Here is a 24,360-nt window from a genome sequence, read left to right as displayed (position 1 = left end):
GAGCTCATGCGACATACTATTCTATCAAACATACAAGGACATGCACCTACCGGACTCAGTGATGATAGAGTCTAATGCACCGCTCTATGGATTCAACGGAGATCGTACAGATGCCATCGGAGATGTAATCCTACCAGTCTCTATTGGCGAAAAAGCGGACATGATCAAAACTTCAACACGCTTCAGTGTGATCGATGTCAAGTCGCCCTACACGCCATTCTAGGACGCCGTTGGATTCATAAAATCCAAGCAATTCCATCAACCCTACACCAGGTCCTACGATACCCTGGTCCCAGAGGCATCATGGAGCTCAGAAGCAACCAACTAGAGGCTCACCGATGTAATCAGGTCAGCACTACGACCTCACCCAAGCCTCAGGTCGTCGAAGCCAAGAATGTCCCAAAGAGGCAGGATCCCCAAACATCCAGCCCTCCAGCAGCGGCATCAGAAAAGCTTAAAGGAAAACAAGCTCAAATAGAACCAGAGAAAATGTCAATTTGGGCACAACTAATGACCTAAAATTTGTATATGTAGGGGCTGACTTAAACCCCAAGCTCAAGGGGCAACTTGTCAAATTTCTCTCTCAATAAAGATGTTTTTGCTTGGTCGTATATCGATATGCCAGGAATCGACCCTCAGGTCGCTTGCCACAAGTTAAATGTAGATCCAACCATCAAGCCTATCAAACAACGACCTAGGAAGCTAGCACTCAAGTTTCAAAAAGCCATCAACGAAGAGATAGAAAAGCTCAAAAACGTGGAATTCATCAGAGAAGTCAAGTACCCGACCTGGCTTGCTAACATAGTAGCCGTTCTAAAGAAGAACGGTCAAGTACGACTCTGCATAGATTTCACCAACGTCAACAAGCACTGCCCAAAGGACAGCTTCCCCCTACCAAGAATCGACATATTGGTAGATCAAACGTGCGGCCATGAGCTTTTGTCATTCATGGACGCCTACAGTGGGTACAACCAAATACCACTTGCAGAAGAAGATCAGGAAAATACATCCTTCATAGCCGAGCAAGATACGTTTTGCTATAACGTCCGACCTTTCGGCTTGAAGAACGCAGGAGCAACCTACCAAAGACTTGTCACAAAAATGTTCAAAGACTTGCTAGGAGACACTATGGAGGTCTACATAGACAACATGGTGGTCAAAAGCGAAAAGGCAAGTGATCACATCTCCCACCTACAAGAAGCCTTTGAACGCTGTCAAAATAAGATGAAGCTCAACCCAGCCAAATGCATATTTGGAGTAGCCTCAGGGAAATTCTTTGGTTACCTCGTCTCACAAAGACTCATTGAAGCAAACCCAGAATAGATACGAGCTCTCCTTGAAATGCCAGAACCAACCACAAAGCAACAAATCTACAAGTTATCTGGCATGGTTTCAGCCCTCAACAGATTCATCTCAAGAGCATCTGACAAATGCAGACCATTCCTACAAATACTCAAAAAAGGAGCAACTTTTACTTGGACAAACGAGTGCCACAAAGCCTTCACCGACCTAAAAGCCTATTTATCAACTCCACTCGTCCTGTTCAAACCAGAAGAAGGAGAAACACTAGGGATGTACCTTGCAACTACCGACTTCGCAATCAGCTCAGTTCTCTTTCGCGAGCACGATGGAATCGAAAAGCCGGTCTACTTCACCAGCAAAACGTTGGCAGAAGCAGAAAAGCACTACTCTCCGATGGAGAAAGCAATGCTTTCTTTACTTTACTCAGCTCGGAAGTTTCGACCTTACTTCCAATCTCACAGCATTAAGGTCATCACAGATGTACCCATCAAACAGGTATTAAGTTCTAACAACAAGACAGCCCGTATGGCCAAATGGGCTGAAGAACTCGGAGAACATCACGTCGAGTTCGTTCCCAGAACGTCTCGCAAAGGCCAGGTCGTTGCTGATTTCTTGGCAGATTTCCCCGTCGAAGACATCAACTAGGAACTTGAGCCAATCACTTCACTCCATCAACAAGCCACCCCAAACACATGGCACCTCCACGTAGATGGCGCATGCAATAGCAGTGGTAGTGGACTGGGGGTTGTATTAACTTCACCAGAGGGAACCCAGCTATAGAAATCAATCAAAATCGATTTCGCAACGTCCAACAACGAAGTAGAATACGAAGCATTGATCACAAGCCTCCGAATGGCACAGCAACTACAAGTCTCAAAACTTAAAGCTTACAGCGATTCCCAGCTAATTGTCAAGCAGATCATCAAAGAATATGTCACGAACGGAGCAAACATGGCAAAGTATGCTCAAGTCGTTTATGACATAATCAGCTTATTCAAGACATTCTCCTTAGACCATATTCCTCGATAAGACAATAAACATGCAGACAGCTTGGCCTTCCTAGCCTCCAAAACACAAGAGGCATGTCTGACCACAGTCTACATCGACATTCTGGAACGACCTTCTTACCAGAAAGAAAATATCAACAACCTCACAGATTTCCAGCCCACATCTAAAGAAGAAATCAATCAATCTTGGATGGGCTCATTCCTTAAGTTCATTTTACATGGTGAGGTCCTATCAGAAACAAAGCATGCCCGTGCAATACAACTCCGAGCCCCAAGATACACAATTATCAAAGGAAGACTGTTCCGCAAATCTGTTGGAGGACCCCTCCTAAGGTGCACAACTCCAAAGGAGGGACAACTTATTTTTCACGAAATCCACAAAGGTGAATGTGGCAACCACGCAGGAGCAAGATCACTGGCACACAAAGCAATCGCCCAAGGACATTATTGGCCAGGCATGCATATCGAGGCAAAAAGGTACGTTCTTAAATGCCTCCAATGTCAAACTTTTGGCCACAATCACTTAAGTCCAGCAAGGGAATCGATCAACATAGCCAACCCATGGTCGTTCCACATGTGGGGGCTAGACATCATGGGACCATTCATCCCGCAAAAGAAATCAGGGTTCAAATACGTCCTAGCAACCACAGATTACTTCACCAAGTGGGTTGAAGCAATCCCACTAGTCCAAGTCAAGGAAGTCAACGTAATCAACTTCATCTGGACTAATATCATCACTAGATTTGGTCTACCCCACACCCTAGTCATGGACAACGGAACGCAATTTGCTAGCACTCAAGTCAAGGATTTTCTACAAAAATAGCACATCACTCAAGCATTTTCTACACCTAGATATGCACAAAGCAATGGCCAAGCAGAGGCCACCAACAAGGCCATCAAAGAAAACCTCCAAAAGAAGCTGGAGAGCAAGAAAAACAAATGGCCATAGCAACTAGAAAACATTCTATGGGCATACAAAACAACAGCTAGATCCAGTACAAATGAATCTCCTTACACACTTTCCTTCGGAATGGAAGCAATGATACCATCAGAACTCACAATCACAACTACACGTTCTGACATTGTTGAATCAGGAGTCAATGACAACATCCTGGCAAAAGAAGTTGATCTCCTAGAAGAACGCAGAGAAACTGCCGCAATATCCCAAGCTCGATATCACCAAACAATCCAACGTTCTTACAACAAGAAGGTCGTCCCAAGATCTTTCCAAGCTAGCGACCTAGTCCTCAAAAAGACTTTAGCACCAGCCAAGCTCGACCCAACATGAGAGGGCCCCTACATTGTAGACAAAGTCGTTGGAAATGGCGCATATTGGATCAAAACCCAGCTTGGTGATAAGCTTCCCCGACCTTGGAATATATCTCTCCTCAAGCGCTTTTATCAATAAGTTTTTCTTTCTTTCTTTCCTCCAAGTACATCAGTCAATATGAATGAGATCTCATCAATATTTTGAGTGCAGCTATCATTTTAGCATTGCATAAGCACCTAGCATTTCACACTACGCAACCCGACCTAGGACATCACAACGTCAGGTCGGATACCAAAGACGGAGTTCAGAACGACTCAACAACAACAACCACACAATGGTTAATTCCAATCAATTCAAATCAAGGTCCCCCAAAAGGACCCTAAACCAACCTAACACCAACGCCAGGGTTTGGTATGGTTCAACTGTAATTGCCACTCAAAGGCCAATTATCAGACAAATTCAATCTAGGGGACCCCCAAAAGGACCCTAAGTCAACTTACGACCTCACAAAGGGTTTAAGGCAGACTCAAATATAATGGCCACTCAAAGGCTAATTATATCAATCAGGAGTTCCCCCAAAAGGAACGAATCAGGGCGTATACCTGACACAAGACGAAGCCTAGGTGCCAACTACGCAAAGACATCAGGTTGTACTCAAACGCTCTACGACCTGTACCTTAAAGATGACCTAGCAAAATCAAGCAGTACATTAGGACTAGTACTATGCAGCACAGGTTGTCAAACAACAAATCAGTAGTAACAAAAGCAATCATATGCATACTTCAAACCAACCTCAACAAGTAAGTAATTTAAATATTTCTACTTCAATACAAAATCGGTTAGATACCAAGGCCCCTAAGTTATCCCAGGAAAACAACCTGAGTATCCCGATCAAAAAATAATATTGTATCTGTATCAAGAACAAAAGTTGTTTAAGTATTACTCAAAGACCCCCCAACCCAAGAACAAAACAAGAACAAGACATTCAAAGACCTCCCAACCTAAAGACAAGCACAAGACGTTCAGAATCAATTCACACAAAGAGAGTATCCACATTCAAAGGGTCCAGATCAATGCCTTCTACAACACCAGAACTGGTAGCCTGATCAATAACAACTTCATAAACAACAGAAGGAACAGCTGGAGCAACCAGTGGCACAACGACTAGGTCAGATGGCAGATCAGATGGTCTATTAGCATCTATTATTTCAAAGATCCGCAATGCATTGTTGCCCCACTTTCAATAGACATCTTAAGGCAATCATACTCGTCCAATGCCTCAAGATAATCATCTAATAGCACGTACACATCGCCACTCTCCACCGTATCCACCAAGGATTTGTAAAGCGATCTCGGCTCAAAGAACGGAGCGACCTCTTACACTCATCAACCCATTGCTGAACCTCCAACTTTACGAAATCCAGAGCGGGTTCCAACAGAGCCACTTTACCACCAAGTTGTTGCACTTGATCCCTCAGCCCTGCAACCTCCGTTCTCTCCACCTGTTGTTCAGCCACCAGTCTGCTATAAGTCTGCTTGCTGACATCCAACTCCTTCTTGTAGCGGTTAGAGATAGATGTCATATCCTTCAGCTTCCGATACATCGCTAGAACCTAACAAACAAGACAACAAATGTAGACATTATAAGATATCAAAATCAACAAGACCAAAAAGGAGCAAGCTCAGAATGGAAGAATACTCACAAAGCACAACGACCGTTCCATCTCCACAAAGTTCACATCCAAACCCTTACCATCCAGCTTGCTCCTATCCCCGGAAAGCGCAATACTCTCCAACAATGCCCCACCAACCAAAGGAAAGTTGAAGCTACAGTCACCATTCACAACAAACTTTGGCAGCAGACTATAGGGGTCCTCATACGTAACCAGTATATCAAGGACATCATTGTCACTCTTCTTACTTGGGTCTGTACTTTCTGACCCCTTGCCCTACTCAACAACAGGCTCAGCCTTACCAACTTTCTCCTTTCCATGGGACTCAACCAACCTAGCATCATTAGCCAAATCAATCAAGTTCATCCTCTTCAGAGGAGCCCAACCCGAAGATGAACGACCTTCAACAGAGCCAGGTCGGTCTTCAGCCTCAGTACGGTCCTTCTTAGCCCCCTCCGACTCAACCACTTCAAAACGCCTTTTCAGATTAGTCTTCCGGAACGAAGTGGGAGCATCACCCTCCCCACAAGCACTGCCACCTGCAGCACCACCAGCACTTCCAGCACCCGCATCTCTAGAGGAGAAGCAGTTAGATGCGTAATCCATCTACATCACCGGAGGGAGAAGTTAGGGACGACGCAGAGCCTCCACCCCAAATTTCGAGCGTTGGGGTGCCAAACGATTTGCATCACCCAACTCAGAACGTTGAGTTAGCAAACGATTTGTGTCACCCAACTTAGGACATCTGGAAGGCGTCACCCCTCCAGCCACCCTCACCGCTCCATAACGGTGTTCAACGACCCCACCAGACTTCCTGGCTCCACCAGAACGGCTGTCACCAGCACCTCCACTCCGTTTCACTTCAGAAACAGGTGCTTTCTTGTGACTTTCCCTCTCCATGGCAGATTCCGAGCTAGAATCAGAAAGTTCAACCACTACTTTGCGAGCCCTAGCCTTTTGCTCCAGCCTCTTACGGTTGATTTTCTTCCCTCCACGCCTCTTAAAGTAGTGCGCAACCTCCCCCAACAAAGCCTGCTTATCCTCCAAACTCAAACAAGCAAACCTTTCAATGACATCGTTCTTCGTACGATCGCGGATTGTAATCTCTATAAAAACAAACCAAATAAATCAGAACGTCTAGATTATAAATTACAACACACACATTACGACCTACAGCCAATGACCTACCACGAGGTTGTACAACACATTTATCAATCTCCAAACCGTGAGGGCAATATCTACCTACAGCCAACATAGGCTTACGCCCCCAGTCCTCCTTACTCACCCCCATAATAACAGAAGATTTCCCCTTATAAACATGAAAACTAAAGTTCACAGCACCCGACTTCCTCACAACAAAGTGCTCCATTACATCGTTTAAACAGGTATTGTAACCCCTGTCATTCAACAGGTCCAACACATGGAGAATCCTCCAACTGTTCCCCACGAGCTGACAAGGGGCTTTTCCCAAAAAGTTCAAAACCTCCACAGTAAGACGGGAAAATGGTAGCCTCATCCCAGCCTTCATCTGCCCATAACAAACAACTACTCCTCCACCCCAAGGAATGTAGTCTTTAGTATACAAATTCTTCTCCCCAGCCAGATCGTACATAGACAGATCGGATTTCACCCAACCAAACTCCTTTCTCAAAGCGGCATAACAATTCACCGACTTAGGCTTCCTCTTATCCACCGTCTCCAACGAGGAAGACGACGAAGCCTCATCACCACTACGAACCCTCTCCTCACTTTCTTCACTTACAGTTCTCTCTCTCCATTTACCAACTTCAACCTCACCACTTACACTATCACTAGTCATAGACATGACATAATCAAGGAAAGAAAGAAAGCTCAAATTTTTAAAGTGGAAAGACAAACCTGATTCAAGAAGGACGAGAAGTTTTTCTTCTTTCTTTCTCTTTCACTCTAGACTATTTTTTTCCCTTTGGTCGAAAAGTGAACAAACAAAAATCTTCTACAAGTCAAAAACCCCTCAACTACCAAACACCTCGAGACAATCAAAACATTTCGTGTTCCCAAAACTTAAATCATTACTCGCCACAAATCGCCGTCCGGGCCCACGAATCCAGCCCAACAGTTCCCGCACATTCCTCAAAACCTAAATTCAAAACAAAACAGCTGTCAGACACGTGCTTTTAAAACTTTACCTTTTAAACCGTTCTTGTTCCACGCAACAGCTGTCCCAAGAACAAATAAAAAGTAAAGGGGGCTGTGTAAGTACCCTCCGTTCTACACTACAGAGCACGTGTCCACAAGACAAGACTTCTTACTTCAGCTCGTCCCGCAACATCAGATCGTACCAATGACCCAAAGCACCCAGGTCGTCGCCAACAGAAGTTACAGCCATTCATGGAAGGATATCAACTAGCGCAATCCTGAAGCTCAGTTAACACAACAATCAAGGAGTCATTTACTTTGTAACATCAAAGTAATGGCAAATCATCAAGATAACATACAAGGTGGATCTGCAATCCATAACGGTTCAGACACACATATACAAATAGAGAGAGATGAACTACGTAAGACTTGATTCAAGTTTACCAAACTTGATACATAGGCAACTCTTATCCCAAGAAGAGTGCAGCCATTTCCTATCCAACAGATCATCAGGTCATAGTCCCAAAATAACCAACATCTACAATGACCATAATTAACATCGGCGTTCTCGACACTGCTTCCAACATTGCCCGTGACGCAGTGACCATCTCCAACATCGTCCCCACTTGTTACAACCACAGCTCATAAGGTCCATGTTCCTTGCGGGTCGTTGTGAAGTTGTGGTCACACTTTTTGACTTCTTCTACAGCAATAAAACTAAAAGGAACGAAGCAAGCATTGGCATCTACAATCTCGTCATCAAGGCTCATTGGCGATGCCGGGCACGTGGATAAATCTCTGCAACCCTACAACTACGTTTTAGGCCTCTCATCCCAAGATATCATCCCTTACGATCACACCTACACCCTTCTTAGCAAAGGTCTAGTTTCTGCCAATCGACTCTCCGATGTAATGGACCTCCTCCACCAAATGCGTGCCCGTGATAGTAATATTAATTGCGCTTTAGTCTACGCCAACCTCATCTCTGGCTTCCTTGAATCAGATGACCTTGAAAGCGCCAATGAGCTCTTCCATGAGTTTATTGACAATCATGGTGATCATCAGTGTGTGAAAGACGTTCATGCATGGAATACTACTTCAACCACAACATGGAGAAAGAATTGAAGCAATGGAGTTGTGTAAAAGTCTTCTCGACTGTCAATTGGTAATGCTCTCGCCAGTTTACAATGAGCTATTAAATGTGTTATTAATTTAAAGCATGGTAAGACTGTAGAAGCTAACACTCTTTTCAACTCCATTTTTAACCAAGATAGACCTTTCTGCACATTCGATAGCCATCCATTTAATATTATGGTAAACCATTGGTTTGGAGTGGGGAAGCCGGGAAGGTTTCAGAGGCTCTTTCAGTATTCAACATCAACAGAGCCGCGCCAATGTGTGGCAATTGGAGACCACTTTTATGGATGTTGTAGTGCATAACAACATAATTGGAAAACTTTTTGATACTGGAATGGTAGCCAAGCTGACGAATTAGTCGACGAGATGTGTAGTAAGTTAGAGTATGCAGATGTTACCACTTATACGATCTTTTTCGATGCCTATTTCAAACAAGAAAGGATCCGTGATGTTTTGAAATGGTTCAGTCATTTGGTTTTAAAGACTGCTTTGGAACCAATGCAAGTTTTGGCATTGGTGAACTCATTATTCAGTCGACTGATTAACAAGAATATGATTGAGGAGGCAGGGGAGATTTTGGAAAGAATGACACAGAGGGGTCAGCAGAAACCATTCCTCTTCGCAACTAGCTATGAATTAGTCCTCACTGAATCATGTAAGCAAGGTAAACTTGGTCTCGTTCAGCATTTGCTTAGTGTAATGGTGTTGTACAACATTGGCACTACACCGAAGCTCCATGGTATTGTACGTGAGGCATTTGGAAAAGAAGACAAAGTTGATCAAATTGAAAGCAAACTCCGGCAGCTGACTGAGCTAAGGTGCACCGGCCATGCACCAGGTTTTTGAAAATCAGTAGCGCCACCAGTCATGAATTGAATGCCTCAATGGATTGCAGCATGTAAGGACATGGGCACACCTGTCAGGCCTCCATGCCCATGGGATAACTAGTATCCATATTGTCCCCCACTTAACCACCTATTGGGCTTGGGCCACAACTTGGCTATGGGTGTGGGGTTTTATCCGAAAAGACCCCGGTACTAGTTAGTAATTTTCCCACTTTATCAACCCATGATGAACTCTTCAATGTGGGACTATTCCTCTGCCAAAACTCTGGTGTGTCTGGGCCTCTTGAGGGTGAGGGAGGTGGTTTTTTCTCAACTCCAGAGCCTACTCCACCTCAAACATCATTCCATGTAGTTAGATTCTCGAATCTCCACAACATCCAAGAGGCACCAATCTTTAGTATAAGAGGGTGAGGGAGGTGGCTTTTTCTCAACTCCAGAGCCTACTCCACCTCAAATATCATTCCATGTTGTTAGATTCTCGAATCTCCACAACATCCAAGAGGGACCAATCTTTAGTATAATGAGCATGCTTCGTTAAGCAACTCCACCTGAGTTGTAGCCTTCGTTTGATTTCGTCTCTTGATTCTACATTATCAGTGCTTTTGTCCCTGCATCCAAGAGGCATAACGAGCACGCTTCGTTAAGAAACTCCACCTGAGTTGCGGCCTTCGCTTGATTTCGTCTCTTGATTCTATATGATCAGTGTCTTTGTCCCGGCCGAACCATCGGAACTAGTTAGTGATCTTCCCACTTTCCTTTCCTTTCGGCTCTGTTTGGGTTCAAGAGATATTGTATTACTTAACTATGATTAGGTGATACAAGTCATGAGATGAACTACTTGTGTGTCTGCTCCTTGTCCTGTCACATGTTTTACTTCGCTACTATTTGGTTGACATTCACACCTATATACTCATTTTTTATATCATAAAAAAAAAAAAAAAAAAAAAAAAAAAAAAAAAAAAAAAAAAAAAATCATAAACAAAATTTTAAAATAAAAACTTAAAAAAAATAAAACTCATAAACAAATAAAAGGAAAAAAAATACTATAATTAAATATTGAATACATAAACACCTATTCTTTCAAAGAATTCTTCAAATCTTTTTTTTTTCTTATTTCTTTTTTTTTTTCATTTTCATTTATTTTTCCTTTTCAATTGTACTAAGATCAATTCTCTTTCCAATTGATTTATACAAAAAAAACATCCCCAAAAAAAAGAAAATTCCAATTTGATGAATAATGCGAAAATTTAAACACCACTTTTTGGAGAGAAAAAAAGGTTTTAATGAGAGGAAATAAATAAGGCGGGGAGAGAGAAAATACATAAGGTTCATGGTTCCATTACTAGGATTCCCCTTAAAGAGAGAGAGAGAGAGAGAGAGAGAGAGAGCATTCTTTACATGTTTTTATTATTATTATTATTTTCTCTCTCATCAATAGAAAACACATTTTAGCGAATCTGGGCTTTTACTTCTATCAACACTGCCAAACAAAGCCTGGGCACACCTGCCAGGCCTAGGCCTCTGCGCCTATGGGATAACTAGTACTAATATTGTCCCCCACTTAACCACCCATTGGGCTTGGGCCACAACTTGGTTATGAGTGTGGAGTTTTATCCGAAAAGGCCTCGGTACTAGTTAGTGATCTTCCCACTTTATCAACCCATGATGAACTCATTTCTTATTCAATGTGGAACCTCTTTTTTGGTCCACACTCGAGCACGATCCAATGCCAAAGCTCTGGTGGGTCTGGGACACCCTCTCGAATCTCCACAACATCTAAGAGGCACAGGCATGGTGGAGTTGCACAGGCACGCTTTGTTAAGCAACTCCACGTCTTTTGATTCTGCATGATCAGTGATTTTGTCCCCAACTCCACCTGAGTTGGCGCTCCAGCTCGAATGATTTCGTCTTTTGATTCTGCATGATCAGTGCTTTTGTCCTTGCCGAACCATCGGCTCTTGATACCAGTTGTTAGAACCTGGGCACACCCACCGGCCTGGGCCTCTGCGCCCATGGGATAACTAGTACTAATATTGTCCCCCACTTAACCACCCATTAGGCTTGGGCCACAACTTGGCTATGGGTGTGGGGTTTTATCCGGAAAGACCTCAGTACTAATTAGTGATCTTCCCACTTTATCAACCCATGATAAACTCCTTTCTTGTTCAATGTGGGACTATTCCTCTTTTTTGGTCCACACACTCTAACACAACTTGCTGTATAATTTACTCAAATCAAAGATTGTATTTTCTGCTTTGTTTGTCCTTGCTTTTGGCTAGGTCAGAAGTTTTAAATTATGTATATCAAGTATACCTGATGGAGTTTGGACAACTCTCTCTACATATATATATATATATATAAACAATGTTGTCTGCAACTAATGTAAGTAATATTGATTTTGTCTTCGGTTTATATTGCAAAATATATGATTTGTTTCCTAAAAATAATAATAATAATTACTTAATTAATTAAAAAGGCCACCCTGTATATGTATACAAAAGTTAGAGAAAAACTTTGGTCCATAGTGCTTAGGACCGAACTCGCTCCTAAACGGCTTCACACCACAAGATTTTCCTAGATTCACTACAAAACCAACTTGCCTTAACCATGGTTACTTGAATATTATAAGAAGATGTGAAATATAAATTACAACAATTGATCCAATAAAATTAGAAATTTGGATAATAGATATTTGTGTGGTTCTTGATGTAATTATTTTTAAATTAAATTTATTGAATTTGGGATGGAATGATGGATTACTAAATGTTAATATACTCAAGTAAAAAAGGCTTAAATACATAAATATGCAACGTACTTAGGTCCTATTAACACTTGTATCAACATAGAATTTTTTTTCACAAACGTATCAATGTACTATGCCCGATTTCACAAAAATAGCAATCCGTTAAGCTCCATCAGTTAAGTGATGATGTGTCATTATTTTTTCAATTTCGTTTTATTTGTATTTTCCACTTGGCATGCCACATCAGCATTTTCTACCAACTCAGCATTTCCACCTCAGCATTGCCAACTCAACATTTTCATTTTTTTTCATATTACTTTTTTTTTTATATTATTATTTTTTATTTATAGTTAAGTGACTTAAAAATAAATTAATAAATTTATTTTGAATTAATAAATATATAAAAAAGAATAAATTAATAATTATATAATAATAAAATAATTATATAAAAAATAAAGAAATATATAAATAATATATTATTTTATTTATTATATATATTTGAAAATTGTAAAAAAAAACTATAAATAATAATAAAAAAAGATTATAATATATATACATAATAAAAAAAATATATTATTTATATATTTTTATTTATTTATATATATATTTTTTTCCTATTTCATATTACTTCTTTTATTTTATTTTTATTATATATATTTTTTATTTTTTTTTTATTTTTGTTATATTATATATTTTTTTATTTATAGTTAAGTGACTTAAAAATAAATTTAATAAATTTATTTTGAATTAATAAATATATAAAAAGAATAAATTAATAATTATATAATAATAAAATAATTATATATAAAAATAAAAGAAATATATAAATAAATATTTTTTTTTTTATTATATATATTTGAAAATTATTAAAAAAACTATAAATTATAAAAAAAATTATAATATAAAAAAAAAAGAAATATAAAAATATAAATATATAAATAATATATTTTTTTATTATATATATTTTTTTATATTTAATCTTTTTAATTATTATTTATAGTTTTTTTATAATTTTCAAATATATATAATAAATAAAATTATATATTATTTTATATATTCTTTTATTTTTTTATATAATTATTTTATTATTATATAATTATTAATTTATTCTTTTTATATATTTATTAATTCAAAATAAATTTATTAATTTATTTTAAGTCACTTAACTATAAATAAAAAATATATATAATATAAAAAAAAAAAAAAATAAAAAAACGAAAATCTTTGAGTTGGCTTTATTTGGAAGTGGAAATCTTTGAGTTGGTAGAAAATCTTGATGTGGCATGCCAAGTGGAAAATACAAATAAAACAAAATTAAAAAAAAAATAATGACACATCATCACTTAACTGACGGAGCTTAACGGATTGCTATTTTTGTGAAATCGGGCATAGTACATTGATACGTTTGTGAAAAAAAATTCTATATTAATACAAGTGTTAATAGGACCTAAGTACGTTGCATATTTCTGTATTTAAACCTAAAATTTTATGGGATAAACTATGAGCAAAAATTGAAAATAATAATAGTTAATGAGTAAAAAGTTCTTAAAAATGTAAAATTATTTTATTTTCATGTCATTTTTTAATTTTGAAATTGAATGTGCAATTTGGAGAAATTTTATGTTATTTTGGTGTGTAGTAAAAATAAAAAGAACAAACGATTAATTGATTTTATAGAAACTCTTTTATTATTATTTAACTTTAAACTAATTTGTTTTCTTTTATTTTGGATTTAAATTTTAAACAACTATGAATAAACCAAGATGATTGTGTAGTGAATCTAGGAAAATATTGTGGTGTGAAGCCCTTAGGAGCGAGTTCAGTCCTAAGCGCAATGGACTAATAATGGACCCAAGTTTTTCTCTCAAAAGTTTCTTTTTATTTTTGGTTTTTTAGTGCTTGACAGCTCATATTTGTTTAAGAAGTCAGATAATAATGCAACCCTAATATCCTTAGGAAACAGCAAGCATTCTCCATTAGGTAAACTATACGAAATCTTAAAACCATAATACATTTTCTTACAATCAATATCCTCCATATTAGGTGTTTTATTTAAACAACAATAAAACGTATAGCCACAGCAATCTTTTTTTTTTTTCGATAACCCATCCCCCTATTATATATTTAAAGACTAAAAATAGAGTTTACAGAGTCAAGATTACAAGGAGGGTGTCTACCAGGAATATGTTTTGAAGCCCAGGAAGCCAGACCATGAGCCAAACCATTCCCAGTACGACTAACCCAAGAAAAAACAAACTTATCTAAACCTGCAACTAAAGCAAAGATATGCTGAAACACAACAAAGGAGTTCCACCCTAAAAGAGAACTATTACAAGCTTTTAGAGCAGACATCAGGGTTTGACAATCACCCTCCAAAATAACAAAAGAAAGGTTCAATCTTAGAGCCAACAAGTTTGCAACCTTAGCTCCAATCAACTCAGCCTGCTCTGGATCATTTGCAGAGAATCTTCTAATAGCAGCTCCCAAGATAACTCCCTCTGCATTTCAAACAACAGCCCTAACAGCCGCACTAAAATGTGATCTGTCAAAAGCAGCATCAAAGTTAACTTTAACCCATGGAGAGGAAGGTGGAGACCAAGAACTAATATTAAAAGATAAAGGCAATCCATGATAGGTTATAGAGAGGAAAGCTGAGCTAGTTCTTTCTCTCTTCATATCAGAGAAATTCAAGATGGATTTTAACTCTATAGGCCTACATTCCATCCTGGCCTTATTCCTTGCCAGCCAGAGTTCATATAGAATATAAAGACAAAGGTATCCTCTTCTGCAAATGTCTTCATCCTTGGAGGAACACCAGAAAATGAACTGATTTATCCATTCTTTAACATCCTAATCTGGGTGAGCATTTATATCCAGCATAGCATTAGAAACATACCACATCATCTTAATCCAGGTACAGGAGAAAAACACATGGAAAGTTGTTTCAATACATTTCTAGCAAAAGGAGCAAGTGATGTCTCCTTTGAACTTGAACTTATGCAGGACATCCCCTGTAGGAAGCCCACCAATATAAAGTTTCCAAATAAACAGCTAAGTAGCAGCATCTAAATGAAGCTTCCAAAGATTTTTCACAGATAAAGGGTTGAAGGAGGAGGAAAAAGATATATTATCTTGCTTGGTGAGGAACACATAGGCTGACTTAACAGTGAGTTCTCCATTCTTAGTAGCTGGCCATATAATATGATCAGGGGATTCTGATGGTCTGATCTGAATTATGTTGATGGATTGGATGATTTGAAAGGGAAACAATTCTCCCAATCGATTTTGATTCTAGGATAGGAGAACAGGGGAAAAAAGGGAGTTAACTTTGAGATCAAGAAGGGATGGTCTAGGATCCAGCAAATCCTTGAGAATAATAGGTTTACCCATAAAGGTGAGCCAATGATCATTAAAGATAGAAATGGAAGAGCCTGCTCCAATATTCCATAAGAAACCTTCTTTAATCTCTTTCAAAGTTCTAATAATGCATCTAAAGAAGTAGGAGGTATCCCTTGGAAGACTCTTCATATCTATCATACTCTGCCACTTTGGATAAGTTTTCTTGAATAATATAGCCCATTTAGACAGCTCATTCTTAATCATCCTCCAGCAATGCTTGCTAATCATAGCCTAATTCATATCTTTTGCTTTCCTAAACCCTAGACCTCCATTAGATTTGCTCCTACATAGTTTATCCCAACTGATTATATGATAAGAATGAGAACCTTCAGAGTCATTCCACCAGAAGTTTCTATTTAGCTGATCCAACTTATCTGTGATCTTGTATGGGAGGAGATAAGTACTCATAGCATATATAGGCGTTGCTTGGGCTACCGATTTAATAAAAGTAGTTATGCCTGCAATAGATAGGACTTTGGCCTTCCAACCAATTATTTTCCTTTGCACCTTCTGAATCAGATATTCAAAATCCTCACTTTTCTTTTCCCCAACAAGATAGGCACTCCCAAGTACACTTCCTTCTCATCAAAGAGTCTCATCTTCCATTTCTTCAATATGCTTTTCTGAGTTTGTATGGACACATTCCCACTAAAAAAAGCTCTTGACTTATCAAAGTTCACTGCTTGCCCAGAGGCTTCACAATATGTTTTAATAAGCTCCATCATACACTCAGATTGCTTTGAATCAGCTTTACAAAAAACAATAGAGTCATCAGCATAAAAAAGGTGGCTGATACCAGGGGATCTTTTTCTTATCTTGATCCCAGAGATACTATTAGAATCTTCAGCTTGTGCAATTAGCTTAGAGAGAGCTTCAGCAACAATAATGAAAAGGTATGGAAATAAAGGATCTCCTTGTTTGACACCTCTCTCAGGATACACTTTGTCAAGGGGGGAACCATTCAACAGAACATTGTAAGAGACAGTACTGAGACATTGTTGGATCATTTTCCTCCATTTGGCAGAAAAACCAAGTTTACCTAGAATTTGATCCACAAAACACCACTCAACCTTATCAAAAGCTTTTGCCATATCCAATTTTATAGCCATCCAGCCTTGCTTCTATTTTTTCATCTTTTTCATGTTGTATAAGACTTCACTTGCCAACCCAATATTGTCCCCAATAGATCTGCCTTTAACAAAGGCCCTTTGAAGAGGGGAGATGAACTTGTGAAGGAGAGGTTTTTTCACTGGTAGCCATGATTTTCGAGATGATCTTGTAGGAAAAATTACAGAGGCTAATGGGTCTGAATTTGGTAATATGCTCAGGGTTTGAAACCTTGGGAATAAGAGTGATGAACGTTTCATTTAAACAAGGGGCTAATTTAGAAAAAGTAAAGAAAGCTTTGACTGCTTCAGAGATCTCTAGATGAATAGTATTCCAATACTTGTGATAAAAGATACCTTGGAAGCCATCAGGCCCAAGAGCTTTAAGGGCCCCCACATGTTTGATAGAAGCCCAGATTTTAGCATCAGAAGGTACTGTAGTTAACAAGATATTTTCATTTGGAGTAATACATGAGTCAAATAAGGCTAGGATCTCAGGGTTGTCATTAGGTGCGTCTGAAGTAAAATATTCTTGAAATAAGCATTGATATTATTCCCAACCTCCACTTTTTCTATATCCCATCCCCCATTATCATTCCTGAGCTTTTCAATACTATTTTTCCTCCTTCTATAATAGATAGATGAAAAAATCTGGTATTTCTGCCTGCATCCTTAACCCAGTTTGTGGTAGATTTCTGCTTCCAGAAGCTTGCTTCCTTATCAAGTAACCCTCCAAATCATCTTGCAGAGATAAGAACTTGGAATAATTTTCAGCTACATCCAAATCTTTAGAGAGAATATTATCAATCTCCCTTCTGACAGACTTTATCTTGAAAGGAACATCCCCAAAAACCTCAGCATTTCATATTCTCAGCTTTTTACTGGTATTTTTCAATCTATTATGAACAAACAGAGTAGGGGTTCCAGAACAATCTCCCCCAGCAGTATCTTCCCAGGCCATAGCTATCACATCTTTACAAGAGGACTCCTTGGTCCACATTTCATAAAATCTAAAAGGTTTTTTGGTTTTTTGGATAGAATAATTGAGATTTATAGACAGAGTAAAGTGATCAGAGGAGGGGATGGAAATATTTTGAATGAGAGAATGTGGGAAAAGTTCTAGCCAATCTGTGGTGACTAGTGCTCTGTCCAGTCTTTCTAGGATATGATCTCCAAAGAACCTTTTGTTAGACCAAGTAAACCTTGAACCTTTAAACCCCAAATCCATAAGACCAAGGTCATCAATAAAGTCATTAAAAACATTCATACTTTTATACTGAGTACCATTACCACCCACTTTCTCTAAGGGAGAAGCAATAAAGTTAAAATCACCAAAGAGGATCCAAGGACCAGGAATGAACAAGGCCATATCACGTAGCTCATCCCAGACCATCTTCCTCTTATAAGAAACAGGTTCACCATATATAAATGAAAAAAACCAATCAGAATTTGAAAAGTAGTTAGAGAGTTTACCTGTAATATGATTAGGTGTTGCTCCTAAGATTTCCAGCTGAATATTATCTTTCCAAAAAACAGCCAAACCTCCACTAAGACCAGCTGAAGGAACTATACATTTACCACTATACTTAATCTTCTTACTAACTAGGACCATCTTTTTCTCCGTAGCTTTGGTTTCAGATAAGCAAAGTATATCAGGATCTGAAACCAAAATCAGGTTCTTCAGAGCTACCATTGTCGAGGCCGAACTGATTCCCCGACAATTCCAAGCAGTTGTCATCATGGCTCTAGAGGTGACTGAAATGGGTCAATCACCGCGAACCCTTCTAGAGAGATTGAAGCATCCAAATTATGTCCCTTATAACTAGAAGAATCAGGACCTGAGTGTCCAGAAAAATTATTAAAACCATCAGACTCCCCTTCAGATGGACCATATGAACCAGAAGATCCTCCATGACCAGAAGAGACACCATATTTAACTGAAGCATCTGAACCTAAACCAGCAGAACCCGAACCCTGAGAACCAACAGCCCCATTAGCATTATCACCAGCACCATTAAAACTAGACTCAATAAACTCAAAATCCTCTGAGTCATTTAAAACCGAGTCAACTAAAATCGAACTTTTTGAAGTCTTAAAGTATAAATCACCTGGACCATAAGAAAAAGTACTTGGATTACTAGAATCCTTGCTAAAGGAGTGACTTTTGGTTGAGTCAGAAGGAGAAGGGGTAGGAGTAATCCCCAAAGAACCATCATCCTCGGAGCTTGACATGATCTTTTTTCCTCCTATATCCCAATCAATGAGATACTAAGTTCTCAGCCTCTTCCCTTTGACATCACCTTCTTCCTTATCAAAGTCCTCAGCTTTCCTTTTACTTTTGAAACTAATCATAATCTTTTTCCCCTCATCCTTACATACTTCCTTGATTTCATTATCATTTTCCTTGTTAGAGGGTTCAGGAGAACTGGGAGAGTGATCAGGAGAAGGGGTAGTATGATTACGAGAATCAATTTCCAGAGAATTTTCCCCTTGAGAAGAAACCGAAATATCACTCATTTTTATTTTCTTAGACTTTCTAAACTCTGATGAGAAGAAACCGAAATACCACTCTTTTTACGGGGAATAAAGTGAATATCTTCTCGAGTTATCGGTGCATGCTTGTGAAGTCCCCAAGATGCAACCTGTTCGTCTCATATTCTTGAGATAATACAAAACCACCAACTCGAAATTTTCTTGGAACCCACATGCTTCCTAGAGTTGCCAAACCTTTTGAGAATATCGCCTAGATTTCCGATGTGTTTTCATATGATGGGGGCCGGAGAGAGGAATCAGAAACCAAAATATCATAATTAAGGGGTTTTGCATGCTTACTAATACGAGGCTTAGCCAAAGAGACTGGACTTTTCCTAATCTTTGGGCTTAAAATTGGGTTTCAAGCTTTGGATTTCGAAAGGGCTTCTCGGTGGAAAATACAAAGTCCATAAAAGCAGGAGAAAAGTCCAGAGAGGGTTCAAAAATCATAGCCTCATTCTTTGGAAAGCAGAGGATTAGAATCTTGAGAAGGCCCAACATCCATATTGGAAAGATCAGACCCTTTAGAGAGCCCATTAGCCAAAAGATCCAAATCCGATGAAAAAGGAGGTTCCAACCCTCATAAAACCCTTTTAGCCAATCGGTCCGAAGTTGAGCCTAGAATCCATATTATCCAAACCTAAAACTGCATATCCGGGATCGAATCCATACAATCACTCTTGAGTGCCCAATCCTTAAAATGTGGACAAAGAGCCACTGTCATAATCTCGGCTTGGGCCTTTTCATGAATAGGAGCACTCCCTTGACATTCTTTTGTCAGAGCAGTAGTAACCGAAATGCCAGGTGGCAACCTTTCACTAGTTGTTTCCTTAGAGACAGTAACATCCATATTGAGGGGAATATCGTTAACAATGGATGGCAAAGCACTTACCTCCGTTACCCTCATCTTCTCCATCAGGATTGCCTCATAACACCCAGAATCTTCCGAAGAAAGAACAACAGAGGGATCCAAAAAACATTTCCTATTATTTGTTTGTATCTTAAAATCCATAGGAACAAATTTATTCATCCTCTCCACCTTAGGATCCCAATCTAAAACTTTTCTCGATCAGATACCAATCCCAAATTCAAAAAAGAAAACTCTAATCCGATTTGAAAAAGGGAGCACAAAAGCAACAGGGGGTTTTTTAATACCAACTTTAAAAAACAGAGGATGATTAATAAAATCTTTACACTCCTTATAATCATGCCCAATCATCCCACAACAATAGCAAAACACAAGAAGCTTTTCATATTTGAAGAAAATCTGAATGGACTTGTTTTCATGGAGATTTACCTTAGCATTACTTACCATCCTTCATTTGATAGGATACATGACTTGAACTCGAGAGAAGGAGTTCCCAGCATCAGAACCACCAACAGAATCAATAGCCACCACTAAACCTAATGCAGACCCAATCTTATGAATATTCTCCCAAGTAGATCTTTCCAAAGGGAGACCAAAAATCTAAATCCATAATCTAAACTCTTGAAAATTATAGTTATTTGTAGGGTTATCAGGAATTCATTGCTTGAGAGACATAATAAAACCATGGACAGACCAAGGACCATTTTCAAGAACAAATCTCATATCCTGTTCATCTTCAAACCAGAATTTGAATAACCCCTTAGAAAGAAAAGTAATCAAGATTTTTGAATTTGTGTTCCAGGACTTTACTAACTCATTTCTAATATCAACTTCATCAAACTTTCTAGACGTAAAAAGCTTACCAATTAGCGATTTCTCCCAAAGTTTTTTCTCCCTATCATTAATGGAGTCCAGGCAGATCTCATCTGAGAACTTGTTTATTTTCCACATAGATTCCGGTGAAGATGAAGGCGGTGTAACTCCTCCTCTTGATTCATCGGGAATGAATTCAAGATCCGAATACTCATATTTGGAAAGACATACCTAAAGGAGGGATCTCAAAACTAAAAAGAACCAAGATAATAGAGGAAGATTCAAGAGAGAGATATAAGAAAGGAAAAACTAATAAGAAACAGGTGTGGAAAGATTAAGAAAGGAAGAGAGAAGGAGGAGGGGGGAAGAAAGTTGTTCGGCTCATATTTTTTCTCTCAAAGATAAAGAGTTTTTATAGCCACAGCAATCTGTAAGTCACTATTGTACCAGGAATATGCAATGTAATAACAAAATAACGGCATAGCAGTGGGTGTGCAGAGCAAGAGATTACAAGAAAATTATTTTGCTCTTTTTCGGTTCCTTAAAAAATGAGAAAGACTATTATAGACGGTTAATCCAATCACATTAAAATTTAGTTGATCGCATATCTCACCATATCTAGCATCAATGAGCAAAGTCAAATTTGTGGAACATAGTGCAAGTAACAAGTCGACCTCATCCGCGGCCAATTTCTAAACAATTAAAAAAATGAATATTTGAAATATAAATATCTCAAACATTCACTCGGTTCAATTGTCTAAAACCTAAAGCTATGACGGGTGAATACAACATGATCAAAACCTAAAACCCACATCATAAAGAATCTTAACAACACAAATAATCTCCAAAATTTCTCTTTATTACTTTATACAAGTCTATCTTCCATCCAAAAATCATCAATATAACATTCTAAGAATAATTGTTCCTCAACATCGTGATTCTCATGTCATATTATGAAAAGAAAACTACGTTATTACATACTTCCAAAAGATTAGACCTAATAAAAAATAAACTCGATGGCCCCGCTCCCAAGTCAAATCTCTTTTCAAACGCCGGCGGTTCCACTCCCCTTCCACCTATGTTCCCGAAGAACACACCCACGTTCTTAGCCAAAACAAAGCAAACATGGGTCGACAAATTGAATTCTTTGGTATGAGTAGAACTAAATACATATAAACATTTCAAACTTTACTTACCCAACTAACACTTTAAATCTATCATAACCTAATCATTCCGACTTGGAAGGCAGGCCGGTTCTATCTCAACCTAAGCATAATTTCTTCCCAAGCAAAACTTCCATTTTATTAACTTCCATTTTATTAACTCATTCTAATAACTCCTTTTAATATCTAAATAATTGAATTACACTTTACCGATGATGCCATCAGTATAAGTGGTAGGACCGGCGTCCTAAAGACAAAATGTTATTAAGTTCTACCCTCCCGAAAAGAAAGTTAGAACTTGCATATAACATATGTAGATATCCTATGTATTCAAAAGTAACCCAAACACTCGCGATAATCAAAGAATACTGGTAACTAAGGCCGAATACCTTGGTTTCTACAGGGCCAAAACAAACGGTATTATTCACAAGACATTTGATGAATATCCGGGTCATTCATTAGCGACATTCAATGAATACCCTATGCTCTTATTAGCAGGCCATTTATGACACTCAATAAATGCCCTTTAACATATGACATCGGCGGTCATAATACTCGGTCTAAAACTTGGGGCGTGGAGAGTTTAAAAGAGTCGCAGAAATTTATTTACGATTATTGAAATTTATTGTATATATTATTTCGGAGAATCCATAAATACCTTGATTCACGTATTTTTTTTTTTCGCAGCGTTATTAATTTTTACGAATGTATAAAGTGTAAATAACGTTGTGTATTAAACGAAATATCACATAATATTTAATACACGTATACACGTATATTTAGAAAAGTCTTAGCCTAAGGTCAAACATGTTAATAGTCATAGACTTATCCTAATAGACCGAATCATAATTTTAGGAAAAAGTCAAATTTTGGGTCAACTGGTCAAAGTCAACCCTAGTCAAAAGTCAACTCTGGTCAAAGTCAAAGTCGACCTGCCAAGGGTCAACAGCAGTCAACCAACCCCAAACCCAAAAGCCCAAAGTCAAAGGCCCAAAGTCTAACTTAAATCAAAATTTGAAAATCCAAAAGTAAAACATATAAGCCCACCCCGATTTGGCCCAAGCCCAAATCGGAAGGCACTGTTCATCTCCTTCCTCACCAAAACTTCCACCAGCTGACCACCACAACCCACCAACCTATCTCAAATTTAAAACCCACGGTTTCACTCCTTAGAAAAAACCCAACCTGCCGATACCTTAAATTCTCAATTTCGTTATACTGAAAAAATCTCGATCGACGCCATTAATGGCTGCTCCGAGCTTCACCGCGCTCATACCACGATTCCACCACCACCAATCATTCCCCGGCACCCCACACCACCTATATAGATCCTCTCCTAACAACAAAACACTTCCAACCACCAACCAAATCCTTCAGACCAACAGTAGCAGTAACACAAAACCCTTGTAATAGAAAGTCTATTCGAATCCAATCAAACAATGATTTGGCACTGGCTAATAACACATGTTCATTATCATCACAGCAAAAATCACGACATATAAAATGCGTAGACACAGTACTTCAAAACTTTATAAACGCCGGCCACCATTAGCACCTGTTCAAGCTTTTTCCCAGCTTCAACAGCCCAACCCAATCACCGATTCTAAACCCCCGACATCAACAAAATCAAAACAAACAGCCCACGGCACAGCACACAGCACAACAGTATAACAAACCATGAAAATTTTGGTCCTTTGGCGAAACGCGAAAGCGCTTGGTCAATACATAAGTCGACCACTGTTTTTTTTTGTTTACAGCTGCCATCATCGATTCTAACACCCCTCGTTTTAAGTTTTTCCCGAGACAAACGTTTATTCATAATTGTATACGTAGTTAACACTACACAGTATACAGTATAATCAGACTTATAGAACAGTATATGAACAGTAAAAATTATATTGATTCTATCCTCATGCAATCTACATTAAACAACGAGAACTTTATCAAACATAATATATCTACTCACCAGAAATTCTCCGATTATCGGTAAATTACAAGAAAAACCTTCATTTTCTTCTTTCACCAAACTCCTTTTTTTTTTTTTCTAAAACCCCATTTGTATTTTTTTTTGTTTTGCCCAACCCTATTCTGTTTTCTTTCTGTTAAAAACAAAACCCCCGAAATAGGGAAGAAGGTTTATCCCATAAACCACGAGTCCTATTTCCACTAACACTTATCATATTCTATTTTATCTATTGTCTATTATCTATTATTATTATTAATATTATTATTATTATAGGAAAAGCAAAATAAAAGACGGGGTGTTATAACCTCAACCTGTCGGTTCCATTTTTTTGTGTTTTATTTTTAACTCAACCTGTAATGCTTGAAGTCCCAAATGTTCATCTCTTGTCCCCATCTATATAATAAGCTAAGGATTTTTT

At 38.4% G+C, this 24,360-nt stretch overlaps 1 protein-coding gene across 1 annotated transcript; it reads right to left on the bottom strand.

The window, feature by feature from the left end:
• Nucleotides 1–17,462: 17,462 nt before the first annotated feature.
• LOC147505567 (uncharacterized) lies at nucleotides 17,463–18,293 on the bottom strand. Its single transcript, XM_086605584.1, has one exon. The coding sequence runs from the start codon at nucleotides 18,291–18,293 to the stop codon at nucleotides 17,463–17,465; it is 831 nt and encodes a 276-aa protein (XP_086461710.1).
• Nucleotides 18,294–24,360: the final 6,067 nt, after the last annotated feature.

This window comes from Coptis chinensis, chromosome 4 (assembly GCF_015680905.1).
Source record: "Coptis chinensis isolate HL-2020 chromosome 4, ASM1568090v1, whole genome shotgun sequence".
Lineage (NCBI taxonomy): Eukaryota > Viridiplantae > Streptophyta > Magnoliopsida > Ranunculales > Ranunculaceae > Coptis > Coptis chinensis.
The sequence above is the reverse complement of the archived record's forward strand: the minus strand, read 5'-3'. Positions and strand labels throughout refer to the sequence as shown.

Bases quoted from the DNA above. Each gene is read 5' to 3' on its own strand.
- LOC147505567 (XM_086605584.1), bottom strand. From the start codon at position 18,293: ATGGTAGCTCTGAAGAACCTGATTTTGGTTTCAGATCCTGATATACTT.